At 41.4% G+C, this 18,661-nt stretch overlaps 1 protein-coding gene across 1 annotated transcript; it reads left to right on the top strand.

Annotated features, from left to right (window-relative positions):
* The first annotated feature begins 682 nt into the window (after positions 1-682).
* On the top strand, positions 683-10,826 carry LOC129626943 (nonsense-mediated mRNA decay factor SMG5-like). The gene is made up of 2 exons (XM_055546410.1): positions 683-967; positions 7,360-10,826. Exon 2 carries the CDS (start codon positions 7,397-7,399, stop codon positions 10,346-10,348), a length of 2,952 nt encoding a protein of 983 aa, XP_055402385.1. The 5' UTR covers positions 683-967; positions 7,360-7,396; the 3' UTR covers positions 10,349-10,826.
* The last annotated feature ends 7,835 nt before the right edge of the window (positions 10,827-18,661 follow it).

Genomic DNA, 18,661 nt, shown 5'->3' with positions numbered 1-18,661 from the left:
ATCATAGTCTTCTGAATATTTGAAGACATCTTATGGTTTCCCCTAAGTGTTCTCTCACAAAGAGTTGGACATGACTGAAGTGACTTAGCACAGTATTTTGGGGCTTCCCGAGTGGCTCAGATGGTAAAGAATCTGCCCACAGTTTGGGAGACCTGGGTTGGATCCCTGGGTCAGGAAGGTCCCCTGGAGAAGGGAATGACAATCTACTCCAGTATTCTTGCCTGAGGAAACCCCATGGACAGAGGAGCCTGATGGGCTACCGTCCATAGAGTCACAAAGAGTCAGACACAACTGAGTGACTAACACACACACATGCTCCATGAGCTGTTAGAATTTTCTCCTTTTTCTTAGAGCTATGGACTTTTCTTAATTTTTTTAAATTTTTAAAATTATTATTATTATTATTATTTTTTACTTTACAATATTGTATTGGTTTTGCCATACATCACCATGCATCTGCCACAGGTGTACATGTGTTCCCCATCCTGAACCCCCCTCCCACCTCCCTATGGACTTTTCAAATCTTTCAGGTTTATATCTGGTCCTGAGTTACCTGTCTGAGGGAGCAGCTGAGTCAGCCTTCTTGGCCAGAGTTGTACCCAGCTGATGCCAATTATGCAGAGTCAAACCAGGTGTGTTAACAAAGTAATAGACCAAAGGCTTTAAGAGCCTAGCATGTGGGATCCAAACCTGGGGTACCAGCAGGTTGAGCAGGAGTATGCTGTAGAGGTTGGGACATACTGGTGAGTTCAGATGTATGGTCCAGAGGAGAGTCTCCTTTACATCCATCTCAAGAAGGGGATTTAATGCTGTTCATCTGTGGACTTCACGAGTTTTAGTCCAGGTTTCACAGAATTGTTTCTGACTGCTCCCTGGCTTCATTGGGAACAGCTGTGCTTAGTTGCCTTATATCAGGAAGCCTGCTGGGAAACTTATCCAAATGTCCTCCAAGGAAGACAGAGTTCTGGTAAGTAAGTGATTACATGGGCATAATCATTAGCGTTGGAGTAAAACACAGCCAGGAGTCAGCTGACTTTTATGTTCATTCAGAGAGAATGGATCATTCCTAGAAATTTTTCAGACTGGAAAAGTTTAACTTGGAGAAAATTCTTCTGTTAATTTATGCCTGTCTTTGTTTTCAGAGCTGGCAAACTTGGGAGTTTGGGAGATGTCTTTAAGCCTATTTGTGAGCTTTGTCCAACCCTGGTGGATGTAGGCCTATTGTCTTGGGACAACAGGTTTCCCACAGTCATCCTAGGAGGGTTTCTGGGGGTTGTTGTCATCTGAGGTCAATAGGTGTAGTTAGAGGTTAAGAGGAAAGGAGAAAAGGCCAGTAACTATGACTTCAGTCCACTCCTATTGGTATTTGCCTTTCAAATTGAATCCATGTCTTCCAAAATAGTATAATAAATTTGGAGGCTTAGATTTTTTCTCTCCCTATCTTGAGCTGTCTGGCTTCTGACTCTTAGGCTTGATGTTATTGTTTCATTGTTAAGTCATGTCTGATTCTTTTGAGACCCAGTGGGGTGTAGCCCCACAGGCTCCTCTGTCCTCAGAATTTCCCAGGCAAAAATACTGCAGTGGTTTGCCATTTTCTTCTCCAGGGGACCTTCCCAACCCAGGAACTGAAACCAATTATCTTACATCTCCTACATTGGCAGATAGGTTCTTTACCACTGAGCCTCCTGGGAAGCCCCTTAGACTTGATTGGGAGTGAAATTTCCTTTAGAAAAAGTGTGCGTGTGTGTGTCTTTGAATCTAACCTAGATCCTTCTCCTCCAGGTGTTTTCTCAGTACCTTCTCCCTTCACTCAGCTTTCTCAAGACTGAGAAAGGCTGGGCTAACCATTATGTACCATTCCAGGAAAAGCCTCGTGTTGGTTGATGGAGATTTTGCTTTGGAGATTTGAAAATTCTAGCGACTGCTCATTCAATTTCTCTATTTTGGCTGCTTCCTTGTTCTCCTGCCCAAATTCCTTCTCTTACTCTGCCCCCATCCTTCTTTCTCTCAAATTTTCACATCCTACTAACCAACAGATCATAGATATTTTGTATGCTGTTCTAGCTCTCTGTATACTCTGTGTGTTCAATGAGTCTTATGTATTTGACATTTAATGATAATTATTCTGGTTACTGAATCAAAGTTTTAAAGTATTTGCTTAATTACTATTTTTTTTTTACTTTTTAAAAATGCTAGTCATACGAAAATGTAGATTCATAAATTGTAACAACTAAGAAGTTGCATTAGAATGACTGATTATAGCAGTATTAAGGAACTTTGGGGGAGAAAACCCCAGTCATTATCACATGAATCTCTTAATAGTTACATATTCTATTTTAGTTTTTGAAGATGTAATTTTCCAGTTTATATATTATTTCATATTCTACTTTTTCCAAGTAATTATTTTTATAAATCTATAATTATTATATTAATGGACACAATGACTTTCTGTCATATATATAGATATGTATGAGCAATTCATTGATGACAGACTATTTTGGTTAATTTTAATTCCATCCGTCCCTCCGTCCCTTCCTTTTCTCTCCCTCTCTCCTTTCCTTTCTTCCTTCTTCCTTTCCTTTATTAGATATACATTTGGAACAGACCTCTTACTAATGTAGCTTTTTGCTTTTTTATTTTTTTTAATTTTTATTTTATTTTTAAACTTTACAAAATTGTATTAGTTTTGACAAATATCAAAATGCATCCGCCACAGGTATATATGTGTTCCCCATCCTGAACCCTCCTCCCTCCTCCCTCCCCACACCATCCCTCTGGGTCGTCCCAGTGCACTAGCCCCAAGCATCCAGTATCGTGCATCAAACCTGGACTGGTGACTCGTTTCATACATGATATTTTACATGTTTCAATGCCATTTTCCCAAATCTTCCCACCCTCTCCCTCTCCCACAGAGTCCATAAGACTGTTTTATATATCAGTGTCTCTTTTGCTGTCTCGTACACAGGGTTATTGTTACCATCTTTCTAAATTCCATATATATGCGTTAGTATACTGTATTGGTGTTTTTCTTTCTGGCTTACTTCACTCTGTATAATAGGCTCCAGTTTCATCCACCTCATTAGAACTGATTCAAATGTATTCTTTGTAATGGCTGAGTAATACTCCATTGTGTATATGTACCACTGCTTTCTTATCCATTCATCTGCTGATGGACATCTAGGTTGCTTCCATGTCCTGGCTATTATAAACAGTGCTGTGATGAACATTGGGGTACACGTGTCTCTTTCCCTTCTGGTTTCCTCAGTGTGTATGCCCAGCAGTGGGATTGCTGGATCATAAGGCAGTTCTATTTCCAGTTTTTTAAGGAATCTCCACACTGTTCTCCATAGTGGCTGTACTAGTTTGCATTCTCACCAACAGTGTAAGAGGGTTCCCTTTTCTCCACATCCTCTCCAGCATTTATTACTTGTAGACTTTTGGATCGCAGCCATTCTGACTGGTGTGAAATGGTACCTCAGAGTGGTTTTGATTTGCATTTCTCTGATAATGAGGGATGTTGAGCATCTTTTCATGTGTTTGTTAGCCATCTGTATGTCTTCTTTGGAGAAATGTCTATTTAGTTCTTTGGCCCATTTTTTGATTGGGTCATTTATTTTTCTGGAGTTGCGCTGTAGGAGTTGCTTGTATATTTTTGAGATTAGTTGTTTGTCAGTTGCTTCATTTGTTATTATCTTCTCCCATTCTGAAGGCTGTCTTTTCACCTTGCTAATAGTTTCCTTTGATGTGCAGAAGCTTTTAAGTTTAATTAGGTCCCATTTGTTTATTTTTGCTTTCATTTCCAATATTTTGGGAGGTGGGTCATAGAGGATCCTGCTGTGATATATGTCAGAGAGTGTTTTCTCTATGTTCTCCTCTAGGAGTTTTATAGTTTCTGGCCTTATGTTGAGATCTTTAATCCATTTTGAGTTTATTTTTGTGTATAATGTTAGAAAGTGTTCTAGTCTCATTCTTTTACAAGTGGTTGACCAGATTTCCCAGCACCTCTTGTTAAAGAGATTGTCTTTAATCCATTGTATATTCTTGCCTCCTTTGTCAAAGATAAGGTGTCCATATGTGCGTGGATTTATCTCTGGGCTTTCTATTTTGTTCCATTGATCTATATTTCTGTCTTTGTGCCAGTACCATACTGTCTTGATAACTGTGGCTTTGTAGTAGAGCCTGAAGTCTGGTAGGTTGATTCCTCCAGTTCCATTCTTCTTTCTCAAGATTGCTTTGGCTATTCGAGGTTTTTTGTATTTCCATACAAATTGTGAAATTATTTGTTCTAGCTCTGTGAAGAATACTGTTGGTAGCTTGATAGGGATTGCATTGAATCTATAAATTGCTTTGGGTAGTATACTCATTTTCACTATATTGATTCTTCCAATCCATGAACATGGTATATTTCTCCATCTATTAGTGTCCTCTTTGATTTCTTTCACCAGTGTTTTATAGTTTTCTATATATAGGTCTTTAGTTTCTTTAGGTAGATATATTCCTAAGTATTTTATTCTTTGCGTTGCAATGGTGAATGGAATTGTTTCCTTAATTTCTCTTTCTGTTTTCTCATTATTAGTGTATAGGAATGCAAGGGATTTCTGTGTGTTGATTTTATATCCTGCAACTTTACTATAGTCATTGATTAGTTCTAGTAGTTTTCTGGTGGAGTCTTTAGGGTTTTCTATGTAGAGGATCATGTCATCTGCAAACAGTGAGAGCTTTACTTCTTCTTTTCCAATTTGGATTCCTTTTATTTCTTTTTCTGCTCTGATTGCTGTGGCCAAAACTTCCAAAACTATGTTGAATAGTAATGGTGAAAGTGGGCACCCTTGTCTTGTTCCTGACTTTAGAGGAAATGCTTTCAATTTTTCACCATTGAGGATAATGTTTGCTGTGGGTTTGTCATATAAAGTTTTTATTATGTTGAGGTATGTTCCTTCTATTCCTGCTTTCTGGAGAGTTTTTATCATAAATGGATGTTGAATTTTGTCAAAGGCTTTCTCTGCATCTATTGAGATAATCATATGGTTTTTATTTTTCAATTTGTTAATGTGGTGTATTACATTGATTTGCGGATATTGAAGAATCCTTGCATCCCTGGGATAAAGCCCACTTGGTCATGGTGTATGATCTTTTTAATGTGTTGTTGGATTCTGATCGCTAGAATCCTGTTAAGGATTTTTGCATCTATGTTCATCAGTGATATTGGCTTGTAGTTTTCTTTTTTTGTGGGATCTTTGTCAGGTTTTGGTATTAGGGTGATGGTGGCCTCATAGAATGAGTTTGGAAGTTTACCTTCCTCTGCAATTTTCTGGAAGAGTTTGAGCAGGATAGGTGTTAGCTCTTCTCTAAATTTTTGGTAGAATTCAGCTGTGAAGCCGTCTGGACCTGGGCTTTTGTTTGCTGGAAGATTTTTGATTACAGTTTCAATTTCCGTGCTTGTGATGGGTCTGTTAAGATTATCTATTTCTTCCTGGTCCAGTTTTGGAAAGTTGTACTTTTCTAAGAATTTGTCCATTTCTTCCACGTTGTCCATTTTATTGGCATATAATTGTTGATAGTACTCTCTTATGATCTTTTGTATTTCTGTGTTGTCTGTTGTGATCTCTCCATTTTCATTTCTAATTTTATTGATTTGATTTTTCTCCCTTTGTTTCTTGATGAGTCTGGCTAATGGTTTGTCAATTTTATTTATCCTTTCAAAGAACCAGCTTTTGGCTTTGTTGATTTTTGCTATGGTCTCTTTTGTTTCTTTTGCATTTATTTCTGCTCTAATTTTTAAGATTTCTTTCCTTCTACTAACCCTGGGGTTCTTCATTTCTTCCTTTTCTAGTTGCTTTAGGTGTAGAGTTAGGTTATTTATTTGACTTTTTTCTTGTTTCTTGAGGTATGCCTGTATTGCTATGAACTTTCCCCTTAGGACTGCTTTTACCGTGTCCCACAGGTTTTGGGTTGTTGTGTTTTCATTTTCATTCGTTTCTATGCAAATTTTGATTAGCTTTTTGCGTTTGTTAAATTTCCTTAGGCATCATTCCTATGAATAAAGTTGCTGGTTAAAGAATATGAACATAAATGGTTTTACAAACTTAAAAGTATTTTCAAAGCTTTTAATGCTTCCAGTTATGTAAAGTCTATATAAAGTTTCACCATGACTTTGAACATCATGTATTATAATTTACAAAATGCTTTACTCCTTTGATGTAATTAAATTATTGTTTGTAGTTTGTTTTAAATTGCTTTTTCTTTAGTATGAGAAAGCAGGACATTTTCTGTTTTGTGTTTGCTCTTTGTATTTTCTTTTATATGAACTCTGTTTGTATTATAAGATATATTTCTCTTCTCCATCCTGAGAGTCTAAAAGTAAATTCTGCTGAGAGATAAGGAATTTTATAATTTTTTGCATTGAATATTATTTAACATATTTTATTTAAGTATTAATCTATTTAAATATATTTATACTACAAATACTTTCACTAAGTAGAATCTAGGTCAAATTCTCAAAAAAAAAAAAAAAAAAACCACAACCTTGATTATAAATTTACATTATAAAAATGATAACATTTCTTATCTCAGTATTTAAATTAATTTTAACTAATTTAATTAAATTTAATTTTGATATGGAATTTAAAATTTTTTATTGCAGTTATGGAGACTACGTTGTATTTTATTTCACTCAGGCATATATTTTAAATAGTATAATGGAGTGCTCTGATACATTATAATCATTGAATTGGAAATGGATAATTGAGGAACTGACTTTTGAAATAGCCTTCATTTACTTACTGTTTTTTACTGAGCTTCCTCTTGAACTAGGTATTGTTTGGTACTAAGAACCAAATGGTAAATTAATTTCAACCTTTCTCTGAGAGAACTTTGTGGTCCAATGTGGAAGCAAGAATGATAGATAATTATAATGGATGTTCTATGGTAGGAGAAATACAGTCAAGAAAAATTCACAACCAGTTGAGTCCCAGAAACCCAAAGGAGGCCAGTTCCTCTGGGGAGGGGAGGCATCTAACTGAACTTTAGACAAAGTAGTATTTAAACTGAGATCTGAAGGTGTTGCTTCCTTCATACAAAGGACCTCATACATCCCCACTGTGTTGCTCTGGTGACTATTATTGTTATTGTCCTTGGTCTCTGCGTTATTGTTCAATCGCTCAGTCATGTCTGACTCTTCGCGACCCTGTGGACTGCAGCACTCCAGGATTCCCTCTACTTCACCATCTCCCCCGGAGCTTCCTCAAACTCGTGTTCACTAAGTTGATGATGCCATCCAACCATCTTGTCCTCTGTCATCCCTTTCTCCTCCTGACTCTGTGAGTGAGTACTAATATATAGTTTTTGTCTTTTTCTCAGAAGACACAAATCGGTGTCGTAGGAAGAGTCCAGCCCTATGGAGAGCAGCCAGGTAGAAGCCCTGAAGGCCAGACTCCTCTACCAGGATGTTTGCAGGGCAGCTCGGCGTCTCGACCATTTCCTTCTAAAAGGAAATTCCCACGAAGAGCTTTTCAAGCCTCATGTCCTGGCCCTCAGGGATAGGGTCCAGCAAGTCTGCATTAAACTCATGTTCCTGCACCCAGTGGATTATGGGAGGAAAGCAGAAGAGCTGCTCTGGAGGAAAACGTATTCTGACGTGGTTCTGCTGCTGCTGAAGCCCAACAGAAAAAACACGGATTCCTCCGAGGAACAGTGGGAAGGCCCCCTGCGGGCGCATCTGAAGGGTGGCCTCAGGTTCTATGAACACCTTTTCCTGTTCCTGCAGGAGCACTACCAGCTGGGCTTGTCGAGCTACATCGACTGGCCTCACAGTGCCATCCACTTCATCGGCTGCAAAAGAGCAGATCCTGCGTCAGAGGAAGAGGTGGACTGGGCACGGATGGCCTGCTACCGCTGCCTGCTGTACTTGGGAGACTTGTTCCGCTTTCAGAATGAGTTCCTGGCCCTGCACACCAAGGACCTGGCAGAGAGGTGTTATTACGGAGCCCTGTCAGTGGCACCACACATGGGCATGCCCTTCAACCAGCTGGGAACTCTCACGGGGAGCAAGTACTATGGTGTGGAAGCCACATACTTCTACCAGCGCTGCCTCCATTCGGAAGTGCCTTTTAAAGGGGCGTCTTGGAACCTCAAACAACTCTACCATCATGCGGGAAAAAGATATAGCCGGCTGAAGAGGTACCAGGGGAAGAAGCTCTCTCCCAGCCAGAGGCGGTGTTGGGATAACAAAAGGTTACTGGTTAGTTTCCTCTACCTTCAGAGCCTCTTGCAGCCTCAGAGGAAATTCAGAGCCACCAGGCTCATGGCCTTGTGCCAGCTGGTTCTGGAAGACTTCCGTCTCTGTCTTTCCTATCGGCCCTGCCCATCCGACCAGAGCCAGGCCTCCAGAGAGAGAAAGCCCGCAAGAGGCTACCAGTTCCTCCCCGACCTCCTCATCTTCCACATGGTGGTCCTCTGCCTCATGAGCGTGCACAGCCTGAGGACAGCGGGCTCCAAGCAGCACAGGACAGCGGTCACCTTCACCTTGACCCTTTTCTCCCATTTAATTCAACACGTGACGACACGCCTCCAGGCTGAGCTCCAGAAAGGGAAGCTGACTCCAGAGGTGGACGTCCCCAGGGACAAGGAAGACCAACAGAAGATGGAGGCTGGGGAGGGGCAACAAGATGGTCTAGCCCCCTCCCCTGGGCCCCGCCACAGCAAATCTCAGAAAACCCACAGGTCATCTCACGTTTCCAGTGAGGGTGACAACCCAGAAGCCAGTTTTCATTCTTGCTGTGACTGGGATGAGACAGAAGAAGATGAAAACACATCCTTATGCTCACAAGTCAGCTCAGAACTCAGCAGTGAAACCACTTATTCAGACACAACTGATGATGAGGAAAGTGGCTCCCTGAATCCACAAGCAATGCAGGAGGGTGGAGCCAAATCCAAAGATAGAATTTCCCCTCCCAGGGATAAGCTGAAGACGTGTCAACTTCCCAGTCATCTCCTAGGTCTCTTAAAAACAACCAGTTCCGCTAGCCTGTCAGCCCCGTCGAGCCACAAGCTTCCAGGCAAACATGGCTTTCACTTGGCTCCTGTCTTCAGCCACAGTTTCTTGATGCCTCCTAGTCCTGCCTCCAGCAAAGCATCTGTCACAGAGGATGACGTGAGCAGCTGTCTCAAGACAGAGCCTCCTGCTGGCTGCAACTTGGGGCAGAATGCCTCCATCAGCCAACCCTACAGCAATCTCCAGACCATTCAGAAGAAACTGCAGGTCCTCTCTGCAGAGGGGCTGCTGCCCACGGTCAAGGTGATACTGGGCTGGCTCCGTGCCAACTGCAGTCTCCTCACCGCACATCAGTGGAGCCTGTTTAGCCTGTGGGACCACCTGTCTATGCTGCTGAACCTGCTGCCCTCTGTGCGAGACCTTCAGGAGCCAGGCCTGGGCCTGTCCCACCATCTCCGTGAGCTACTGCAGAGCTGCAAGGGCCCACACCTTCCCCAGTTCCTGCAGCTCCCAGAGGACATTGCCCTGGGCCAGCACTGGCTGCAGCAGGCTTCCCAGGAGAGGGAGGGCTTGGAGCAGGACCCACCTCCACTCAGCTCCCAAGATGAAGCTGCTGTGCGCGTCTGTTTCCTCAGAAACTTTGGCCACTTCGCCACGACACTCCCTGGGCAGTTCCTGAGGTATGACTCTCATTCAGGGGTCTTTATGAGCACTGGGTTTGAAGGACCAGACAACCCATCTCAGCAGTTGCTAGAGAAAACTTCCAGGATCAGATTTTTCAAAGACATAGTACAATTGTGGCTTCAAAGCGAGGTGGTGCTGCTGGAGAAAACTCTCAGGCACATCCAGATCCGGTCAGCTTTGACCCTTTACCTGTTCCCTGACCCCCGGGCCCTCTGTGAGCACCTGCCAGTCATCCGGCAGCTTGCCACCAGCGGTCAGTTTCTCCTCATCGTACCCAACATCGTGGTGGACATATTGTATATCCTGAGAAGGGAGGACAAGCGGGCTTCAGCAGCCATCACCTTCCTAGAGGGGGAGCTGAAGAGAGGGAACCAGTACCTTCTCTGCCAGTCCTGTGTGTCTGTGACGTTGGTGAGACCCAGGATGACCAGGCCAGACTCTGATGCCTGGGACCTCTATAACATGCTTGGCATCTGCAGAGGTCTGCTGGACTCATCCTGGCTAGGGACCCCCGACCACAGGAATATGATCACCATCCTCACGGGCATCTGTTTAGACAACCCTAGGAATCTCTCATACCCCCTGCAGCTGGTGCTGGGGACGGCAACTGAAGCTGGTGTGGAAGTCAAGAATGTCCTGCGCTTCTATAGGAAGTGGAAGATGGTCAGCTGATGTGGTCATATGTCCCTACTTCTCCCTCAGCACTTACACATCAAGCTCAGTCTGTTCACCTCTCTTGTTTGCACCTAATGTTAAAGGTAGCCGTTGTGTAAACTCATATCTGTACCTACCTACCTATGGGTAGAGTCTCGGTGGACTATCTCCCAGAGGCCTTCATGTTTCCTTCTTTGTTGTCTTGACTTGATATCACATTCTCTGTCTGAAAAATATCTCTAGATTAAACTAACTCAGTATTTGGTGTTTTTGTGGTAAAGCAGCAACTTAAGGAGGCATTTCTGAGTCCCTTCTCAGCTGGTGGAACTGTTAATTTGTTTTTCTCTGTTTTTTTTTTTTTTTTTTTTTTTTTGCTTTGCTCTACTTTGTAACATGAAACTTTTTAATGCTATTTTATTGTGATGGATCATGCCTATTATGTAAGGTAGGCTTGGCCATCTGTGAAAGCTCAATAAATGGAAAGTTAAAATTCTGATTGGAGTGAAGGGTTTTATTGCAATTCCTGGTTACTTCTTCACTGTCTTTTATGCTCCATTCAGGTTTTTCCCTTTTGGCTAGGACTAGGCCAGTAGCCCAGAACGTTGTGGTAGGATTTCATTTGCTCCCTCTAATATGATAGCAATAACCCCAAGGATCAGTTGATCTGGTTCCAGTTATCTTCCACTGGAAGATAATCTACTTCCCAGATTATCTGGGAGTAGGTACTATTTAGTGGTACAGTATTGGTAAAGTTTCTAATTTGGCTACTATGACATTGTCTCTTGCTTTTTCCCTGGCTCTCAGATTCTTTTGGGACCTCTTGTCAACATCCTACTGATGTATACTCCGGAGAGTAACTCTTTTCCTTCATTAGCAGAGTTTGAATGTGGACCCTGTAAATACTGGCCACAAGTGAATATCTACCAATTTACTCAGATTGACATGCATTACAAGTATTAACATTAATCTCCTCCCCTCCTCCCATCCCCAGAGTTCTTCCTGGTAAACCATCGCATTTCAAGGCCAAACTTAATCTTCTTTTAGGATCCTAAGTTCTTGAGGCATCTGAATCCTTCTCTGTCTGGATATGTTCCTCCCTAAGTCAACCTCAGGTCTAATTTATCCAGAAGCAGAAATTACCTTCTGAGCTTTTTCCTGACTCATGGGTTCTCATTTCTCAGTTGTCCTAAGCTAAGCCTTTGTGTTTCAGTTAAACTTCTATCACTTTCCCTTTTCCATGCTTTTTAAAGTATTTTATTGTATTTATTAGAGAAATTTCAACACATGGAAGAAAATCTTAAAAAAGAGAAAAACCCAAAGGTTGTTATACCCTAATATTAGCGTTTTGTTTTCAGTTTATTTATAACTTGTCATTCTTCCTCTGCATACATGTTTTTCTTAGTTATATTCTATAAACACCTTTTTATTTTTTAAAAACCTTTAGTGGTGGATATCTTTATTGCTTTATTATTATTAAAATTTTAATTTTGTATTGAGATATAGCTGATTAACAAGCAATGAAGTGATAGTTTCAGGTGAGCAGCAAAGGGACTCAGCCGTACATATACGTGTATCCATTCTCCCCCAAACTCCCCTCCCACCCAGGCTGCCACATAACATTGAGCAGAGTTCCATGAGCTGCACAGTAGATCCTTGTTGGTTATCTGTTTTAAACACAGCAGTGTGTACATAAAAATCTTTTTAACTTCCGTTTCTTCAAATTACAGGCACTTCTTATATTATTGCATCATCTTCATTGCCCCTTTAATAGCACCTTCCTGTTACTGTTTGCTTAAGCGTTAACCTTTTTTCTAATATTTTAGCATTAAATTATTAATAATTATGTGTTAAAGCCTGAGTGCACGTGCACACACACAGAGGTCTCTGTATCTGCTAGGATTAGTTCCTTAGGATAGGTGAACAGAAATTGATTTACTGAGTTAAAAACTACATATGTACATAAGTTTACATTATATTTATGTGTTTATATATATGTATATGGAAGTGCCTGTCATGTCTGACTCTTTGGGACCCTATGGCCCATCGCTTGCCAGGCTTCTCTGTCCATGGGATTCTCCAGGCAAGAATACTAGAGTGGGTTGCCATGCTCTCCTCCAGAGGATCTTTCCAACCCAGGGATCGAACCCAAGTCTCTTATGTCTCCTGCATTGGCAAGTGATTTCTTTACCACTAGTGCCACCTGGGAAGCCATATACGTATATGTACATATGCATGTAAATATAACTTTTTATGAAATATTGACAAATGGCTTTCCACAAAGGAATTTATTTCCAGGAGAGGAATAAACATTTAACATGGTTTCATAGCCACATTTTCCACCAAATACATTATGATAATTTTCATAATAATCATTTTTTAAAGATGATTTTTAAAAGTGACCATGTTATGCATATTCCATAATTTGCATAACCATTGTCCTGTTTTCAGATATTTGTTTCTTCACTTTTTCCATTATAAATAATGTAAATAAATTTTTTTATGTGTTTTTGATTATTAGAGCAAATTCCTAGAAGTAGAATTGCTGAGGCAAAGGATCAGAACGTCAGGGCCCTTAATGATTCTAAAAATGATACTAAATTGGCTTCCTAAAAGGCTATAAGAACACTTACTCCTAGAAGTATGAATGTGCATATTTCATTGCATTCAATTCAGATAATTTCAATTTTTTTCTTGCCAATTTGAAAAGTAAAATTCTCCTTGTCTTATTGACTGTAGAAGATTGAAATAAATAGCCAAGTGGCTGTATTACCAATTTTAAGCTTTTTTTTTTTTTTTGCTTATCTCATTTCACTTTAAATCTTTTTCTTATTTCTTATTGATAATTTTTTTCTTATTTCATATTGTTATAATCTGCAATTAACCTACAATATATGAGAGCACAAATTTAATTCGACCCTAAATATAATTGTCTAAATCAGATAGCTGACTGCCCTTTTATTCTTTGCCTTGCTTGTTGTAACCTGCCAGATAGAGTATTCTATTTGTATGAGAGCTGATAATAATTGGTAGCTTGAGAGGAGTGAAAAAGTAACTCAAAGCATGCAATGGAGCAGAAAAGAATAAAAGAACAAGAATAAATTATTATTTTTTAAAATTTACCTTATAATTAGAAGAAAATCACTTTGCAGCATTGTGTTGGCTTCTGCCATACAAAAGTGTGAATCAGCCATAATTATACATATAATCCCCTCCCTCTTGATCCTTTCCCCCCACACACCCCTAGGTCATCACAGCACACCAGGCTGGGCTTCTTGTGCTATAGAGAAACTTTACCAGCTATCTATTTCACACATGATGGTGTATATATGTCAATGCTACTTTCTCTATTTGTCCCACTCTCTCCTTCCTCCACTGTGTCTACTGTTTACAATAGCCAGAACATGGAAGAAACCTAGATGTCCACTGACAGATGAATAGATAAAGAAGTGGTCGTATATACAAAAAATAAATTATTTTTTAAGATGCAAACAGGTTTTTCTCATAGGACATATTTGATGTTTTCACATATGAAAATAAATAAGCATTTGTCACTATGGAAAATCCTTCCTTCAATAAGCTTGGATGGGAGGCTCCAAATTCTATTTGGGAGGTTCTAGTTTAAATGATATCAGGGTGAGGTGAGGGCAAGAAAAACTAGAGCAGTGCTGTTAACACATTTAGATATTGCATTGTATCTCACAGTGGGTTTTGGTTCTTTGAGGCCCAGAAGTTAGCCCCATTCTCATTCTGACTGTTAAAAATGAGTCATTTCAATATGTCTTGGCAGCCTCAGATGCTAATGCAGGAGACATTTTCAGAAAGAGGCAGTTGTATCAGCAGACACACCACCATAGTTCTGCTAATTTTTCATTTTTTACGTATAGAAATCATTCTCCCTGAGAAAGCCTCCTGTTGGGTTCTGTGATATTTCCTTGCTTTCCCTTGTAGAAGTTTTGAAAGTACAGATGTTCAGCTGATTATCAGCAGACACCCCAGGTCTAGACTTAGGTAAAGACTGAGAAATGCCAGGCAGGGGGCTGCCTTGAAGATGTCACTGCTGTGAATTCATGACATATGTCACAGATGTCTCCTGCGTGGAGAACCTGCTGATTCTTGGTATAAATAATCTTGCTGATTCTGTGGAAGAACTAAGAGGCAAAGAAAGCATATTATTGTTATTAAATGACTGGACTTCATTGGCTTACTTAGAGAATAAGCACCAATGAAGTCAGTCCCTGCCAGTTAGAACCACCCAGGCAAAGCCCTTTAAAGAAACACTTAGATGACATTGTTTCTACTCATCTAAAGGGTTTCTCTAATAGCTCAGTGGTAAAGAAGCTGCCTGCCAGTGCAGGAGGTGAAGGTTTGATCCTTGGGTCATGAAGATCCCTGGAGAAGGAAATGACAACCCACTCCAGTATTCTTGCCTGGGAAATCCCATGGACAGAGGAGCCTGGTGGGCTATAGATCATGGGGTCGCAAAAGAGTCGGACACGACTTAGTGACTAAACAACAACAACTCATCCTAAAAGTTTTTGTCTTCTAAAAGTGCAGTCTTTTCTCTTAGACCTGTGGGATTGTGGACAAAATCCTATATAGTAGAAGACTTGATTTTCTTATAGTTTTTACTTCTCTTCATCACTGCACATCAGGAATGATATAAAATAATAGGAATAATATTTAACAGTATAGGGCCTAAATCTTTGTGTACAGAGACTCAGCTGAGGAAAAGAACTCTCGAAGTTTTATTATCACCCGAGATTCTGTTAAGGAGAGCCTTATTTGTTTGATGCATAAGAATTTATCACTGGGTGTGGCTATTCCTTTGGTGGGATAGGCACATTCTTAATTCTTCTGTCTGCTCTCTGATGGATGAAGATAAGAAGCTTGTGTGAGCTTCCTGATGGGAGGCACTGGCTGTGGGGAAAATTGGATCTTGCTCTGGTAGGCAGGGCCAAGCTCAGTTCAGTTCAGTTCAGTCACTCAGTTGTGTCGGACTCTTTGTGACCCCATGAATCATAGCATGCCAGGCCTCCCTGTCTATCACTAACTCCTGGAGTTCACTTAAACTCATGTCCATCGAGTTAGTGATGCCATCCAGCCATCTCATCCTCTGTCGTCCCCTTCTCCTCCTGCCCTCAATCCCTCCCAGAATCAGGGTCTTTTCCAATGAGTCAACTCTTCACATCAGGTGGCCAAAGTATTGGAGTTTCAGCTTCAGCATCAGTCCTCCCAATGAACACCCAAGACTAATCTCCTTTAGGATGGACTGGTTGGATCTCCTTGCAGTCCAAGGGACTCTCAAGAGTCTAATCCAACACAACAGTTCAAAAGCATCAATTCTTCAGTGCTCAGCTTTCTTCACAGTCCAACTCTCACATCCATACATGACCACTGGAAAAACCATAGCCTTGACGAGATGGACCTTTGTTGGCAAAGTAATATCTCTGCTTTTGAATATGCTATCTAGGTTGGTCATAACTTTCCTTCCAAGGAGTAAGCGTCTTTTAATTTCATGGCTTCAGTCACCATCTGAAGTGATTTAGGAGCCCCCAAAAATAAAGTCTGACACTGTTTCCACTGTTTCCCCATCTATTTCCCATGAAGTGATGGGACCAGATGCCAATATCTTCATTTTCTGAATGCTGAGTTTTAAGCCAACTTTTTCACTCTCCTCTTTCATTTTCATCAAGAGGCTTTTTAGTTCCTCTTCACTTTCTGCCATAAGGGTGGTGTCATCTGCATATTTGAGGTTATTGATATTTCTCCTAGCAATCTTGATTCCAGCTTGTGTTTCTTCTGGCCCAGCGCTTCTCATGATGTACTCTGCATAGAAGTTAAATAAGCAGGGTGACAATATACAGCCTTGATGTACTCCTTTTCCTATTTGGAACCAGTCTGTTGTTCCATGTCCAGTTCTAACTGTTGCTTCCTGACCTGCATATAGGTTTCTCAGGAGGCAGGTCAGGTGGTCTGGTATTCCCATCTCTTTCAGAATTTTCCACAGTTTATTGTGATCCACACAGTCAAAGGCTTTGGCATAGTCAATAAAGCAGAAATAGATATTTTTCTGGAACTCTCTTGCTTTTTCAATGATCCAGCAGATGTTGGCAATTTGAAATCTGGTTCCTCTGCCTTTTCTAAAACCAGCTTGAACATCTGGAAGTTTACACTTCATGTATTGCTGAATTCTCCTGGCTTGGAGAATTTTGAGCATTACTTTACTAGCATGTGAGATGAATGCAATTGTGTGGTAGTTTGAACATTTTTTGGCATTGCCTTTCTTTAAAAAATGGCAAAAAAAAAAAAAAGGTGGTACTAGATTATTGACATCTGAGACACTCTACAGTGAGGCAACAGATACAGATTTCTTATTGAGAATCACAGTTTTCTGCAAGATTATTATAAAAATAAGAATGACCCTTGAACTAACAAGTCACAGCCGATCCCCCGGAGAAGGAAATGACAACCCACTCCAAAGTTCTTCCCTGGGAAATCCCATGGATAGAGGAGCCTGGTAGGCTACAGACCATGGGATCACAAAGAGTCAGTACACAACTGAACGACTGAACACACACACACACACACACACACACACACATACATGTCACAGTATGTGACTCAGAGTTTGAATCCTGTTTCTGCCACTGGCTCTGGCTGCATGAATCTGAAAGAGTCTCCTTGGACCTTCCCAGTCCTGTGGCTGGTGAGCTTCCTACCACTTCCTCTCCCTGCTTCACGTGAGAAGGAGAGAATGCGTTTGTGAATCCTCAGCTCAGTAAATCTTTAATTCAGTTGTCTGCTGATGGGTGGCACTGTGTCCCCTCCCTGTTAGTAGTTTGACCTGAGGTGACCCAGTCCTGGAGTCTACAGGCTCTATGGTAGGGCTACTGGTGACCTCCAAAAGGACATGCCACCCAGGTCTGCTGCTGCCAGTGCTCCTGGCCCCACGGCAGGCCACTGCTGACCACGTCTCTGCAGGAGACCCTCAAACAGTCATGGCAGGTCTGGCTCAGTCTCTTGTGGGTCACTACTCCTTTCCCCTGGGTCTTGGTGCACACAGGATTTTTTGTGTGTGTGTGTGTGCCCTCCAAGAGTCTCTGTTTCCCCCAGTCCTTTGGGAGTTGAGAAATTAAATCCCTCTGTCCTTCAAAGTCAGATTCCCTGGGGATTCCCAATCCCTTTGCCAGAGCCCCAGGTTGGGAAACCTGCTTTTGGGTCTAGAACCTTTGCAGCTTCTTTGGTACTATTGTTCTCCAGTTTGTGGGTTGTGCACCTGGAGGATATGGGATTTGATTTTTATCATGGCTTCCCCCTCTCCTACCTTCTCATTGAGGCTTCTCTTCTGTCCTTGAACACAGGGTATCTTTTTTTGGGGGAGGGGTTCCAGCATCCTCCTGTCGATGGTTGTTCAACACCCCGTTGCAATTTTGGTGTTCTCACAGGAGAAGATGAGCACACATCCTTCTATTCCACCATCTTGATGGACCATTCTATGGATATGTGTGTTATAGTCACTCAGTTGTGTCTGACTCTTTGTGACCCCATGGGCTGTAGCCTGACAGGCTCCACTGGCCATGGAATTCTCCAGGCAAGAATACTGGAGTGGCCTTGCCAAGAGGAAGGAGATCTTCCCGACCCAGGGATTGAACCTGGGTCTCCTGCACTGCAGGCAGATGCTTTACTGTCTGAAGTATAAGAGGAACCCATTCTATGGATGATCACTTTCTAATTTGCCTTTTACTCTGGAAAGTAGAGAAGAACTCAGTGTTTCAAGTTAGTAAGATATCTACCAAGTTAAGCAACTTCCCAAAGGCCTGCAGTTACTAAGTGACTTACCTGAGATTCGATTCCAGATATATCTAGCTCAAATCTATCCCATGTAGATCTGGCTCACTTAAATGCACACTAATTATCCCAGTGAGGGTCAGTGACAACCTAAAGGGCAGCTTGTGGGACACAGAAACAACCTTCACTCTTCCCCCATCTGATTGTCCTGGTGATGTGCAAACTTCCAGAAGGAAAAGTTTACGGAGGGAGAAACAACCCTGATGGGGAGTTTCAACTCTGACTTGAGAAGATATTTCTCAAAAAGAAATTGCTTTATTTATTTTTTCTACTAAAGTATAGTTTCAGGCTTCCCAGGTGGCTCAGTAGAAAAGAATCCGCTTGCCAATGCAGGAGCCGTAGGTGTCCTGGGTTCAATGGTTTGGGAAGCTTCCCTGGAGTAAGAAATGGCAACCCACTCCAGTATTCTTGCCTGGGAACTCCCATGGACAGCAGAGCCTGGTGAGTTACAGGTCATGGGCTCACAGAGTTGGACACGACTGA

This window comes from Bubalus kerabau, chromosome 14 (genome assembly GCF_029407905.1).
Source record: "Bubalus kerabau isolate K-KA32 ecotype Philippines breed swamp buffalo chromosome 14, PCC_UOA_SB_1v2, whole genome shotgun sequence".
Taxonomy (NCBI): Eukaryota; Metazoa; Chordata; class Mammalia; order Artiodactyla; family Bovidae; genus Bubalus; species Bubalus kerabau.
Note: the sequence above shows the minus strand (reverse complement) of the source record. Positions and strands in the feature narration are given on the sequence as shown.

Bases quoted from the DNA above. Each gene is read 5' to 3' on its own strand.
- LOC129626943 (XM_055546410.1), top strand. From the start codon at position 7,397: ATGGAGAGCAGCCAGGTAGAAGCCCTGAAGGCCAGACTCCTCTACCAG.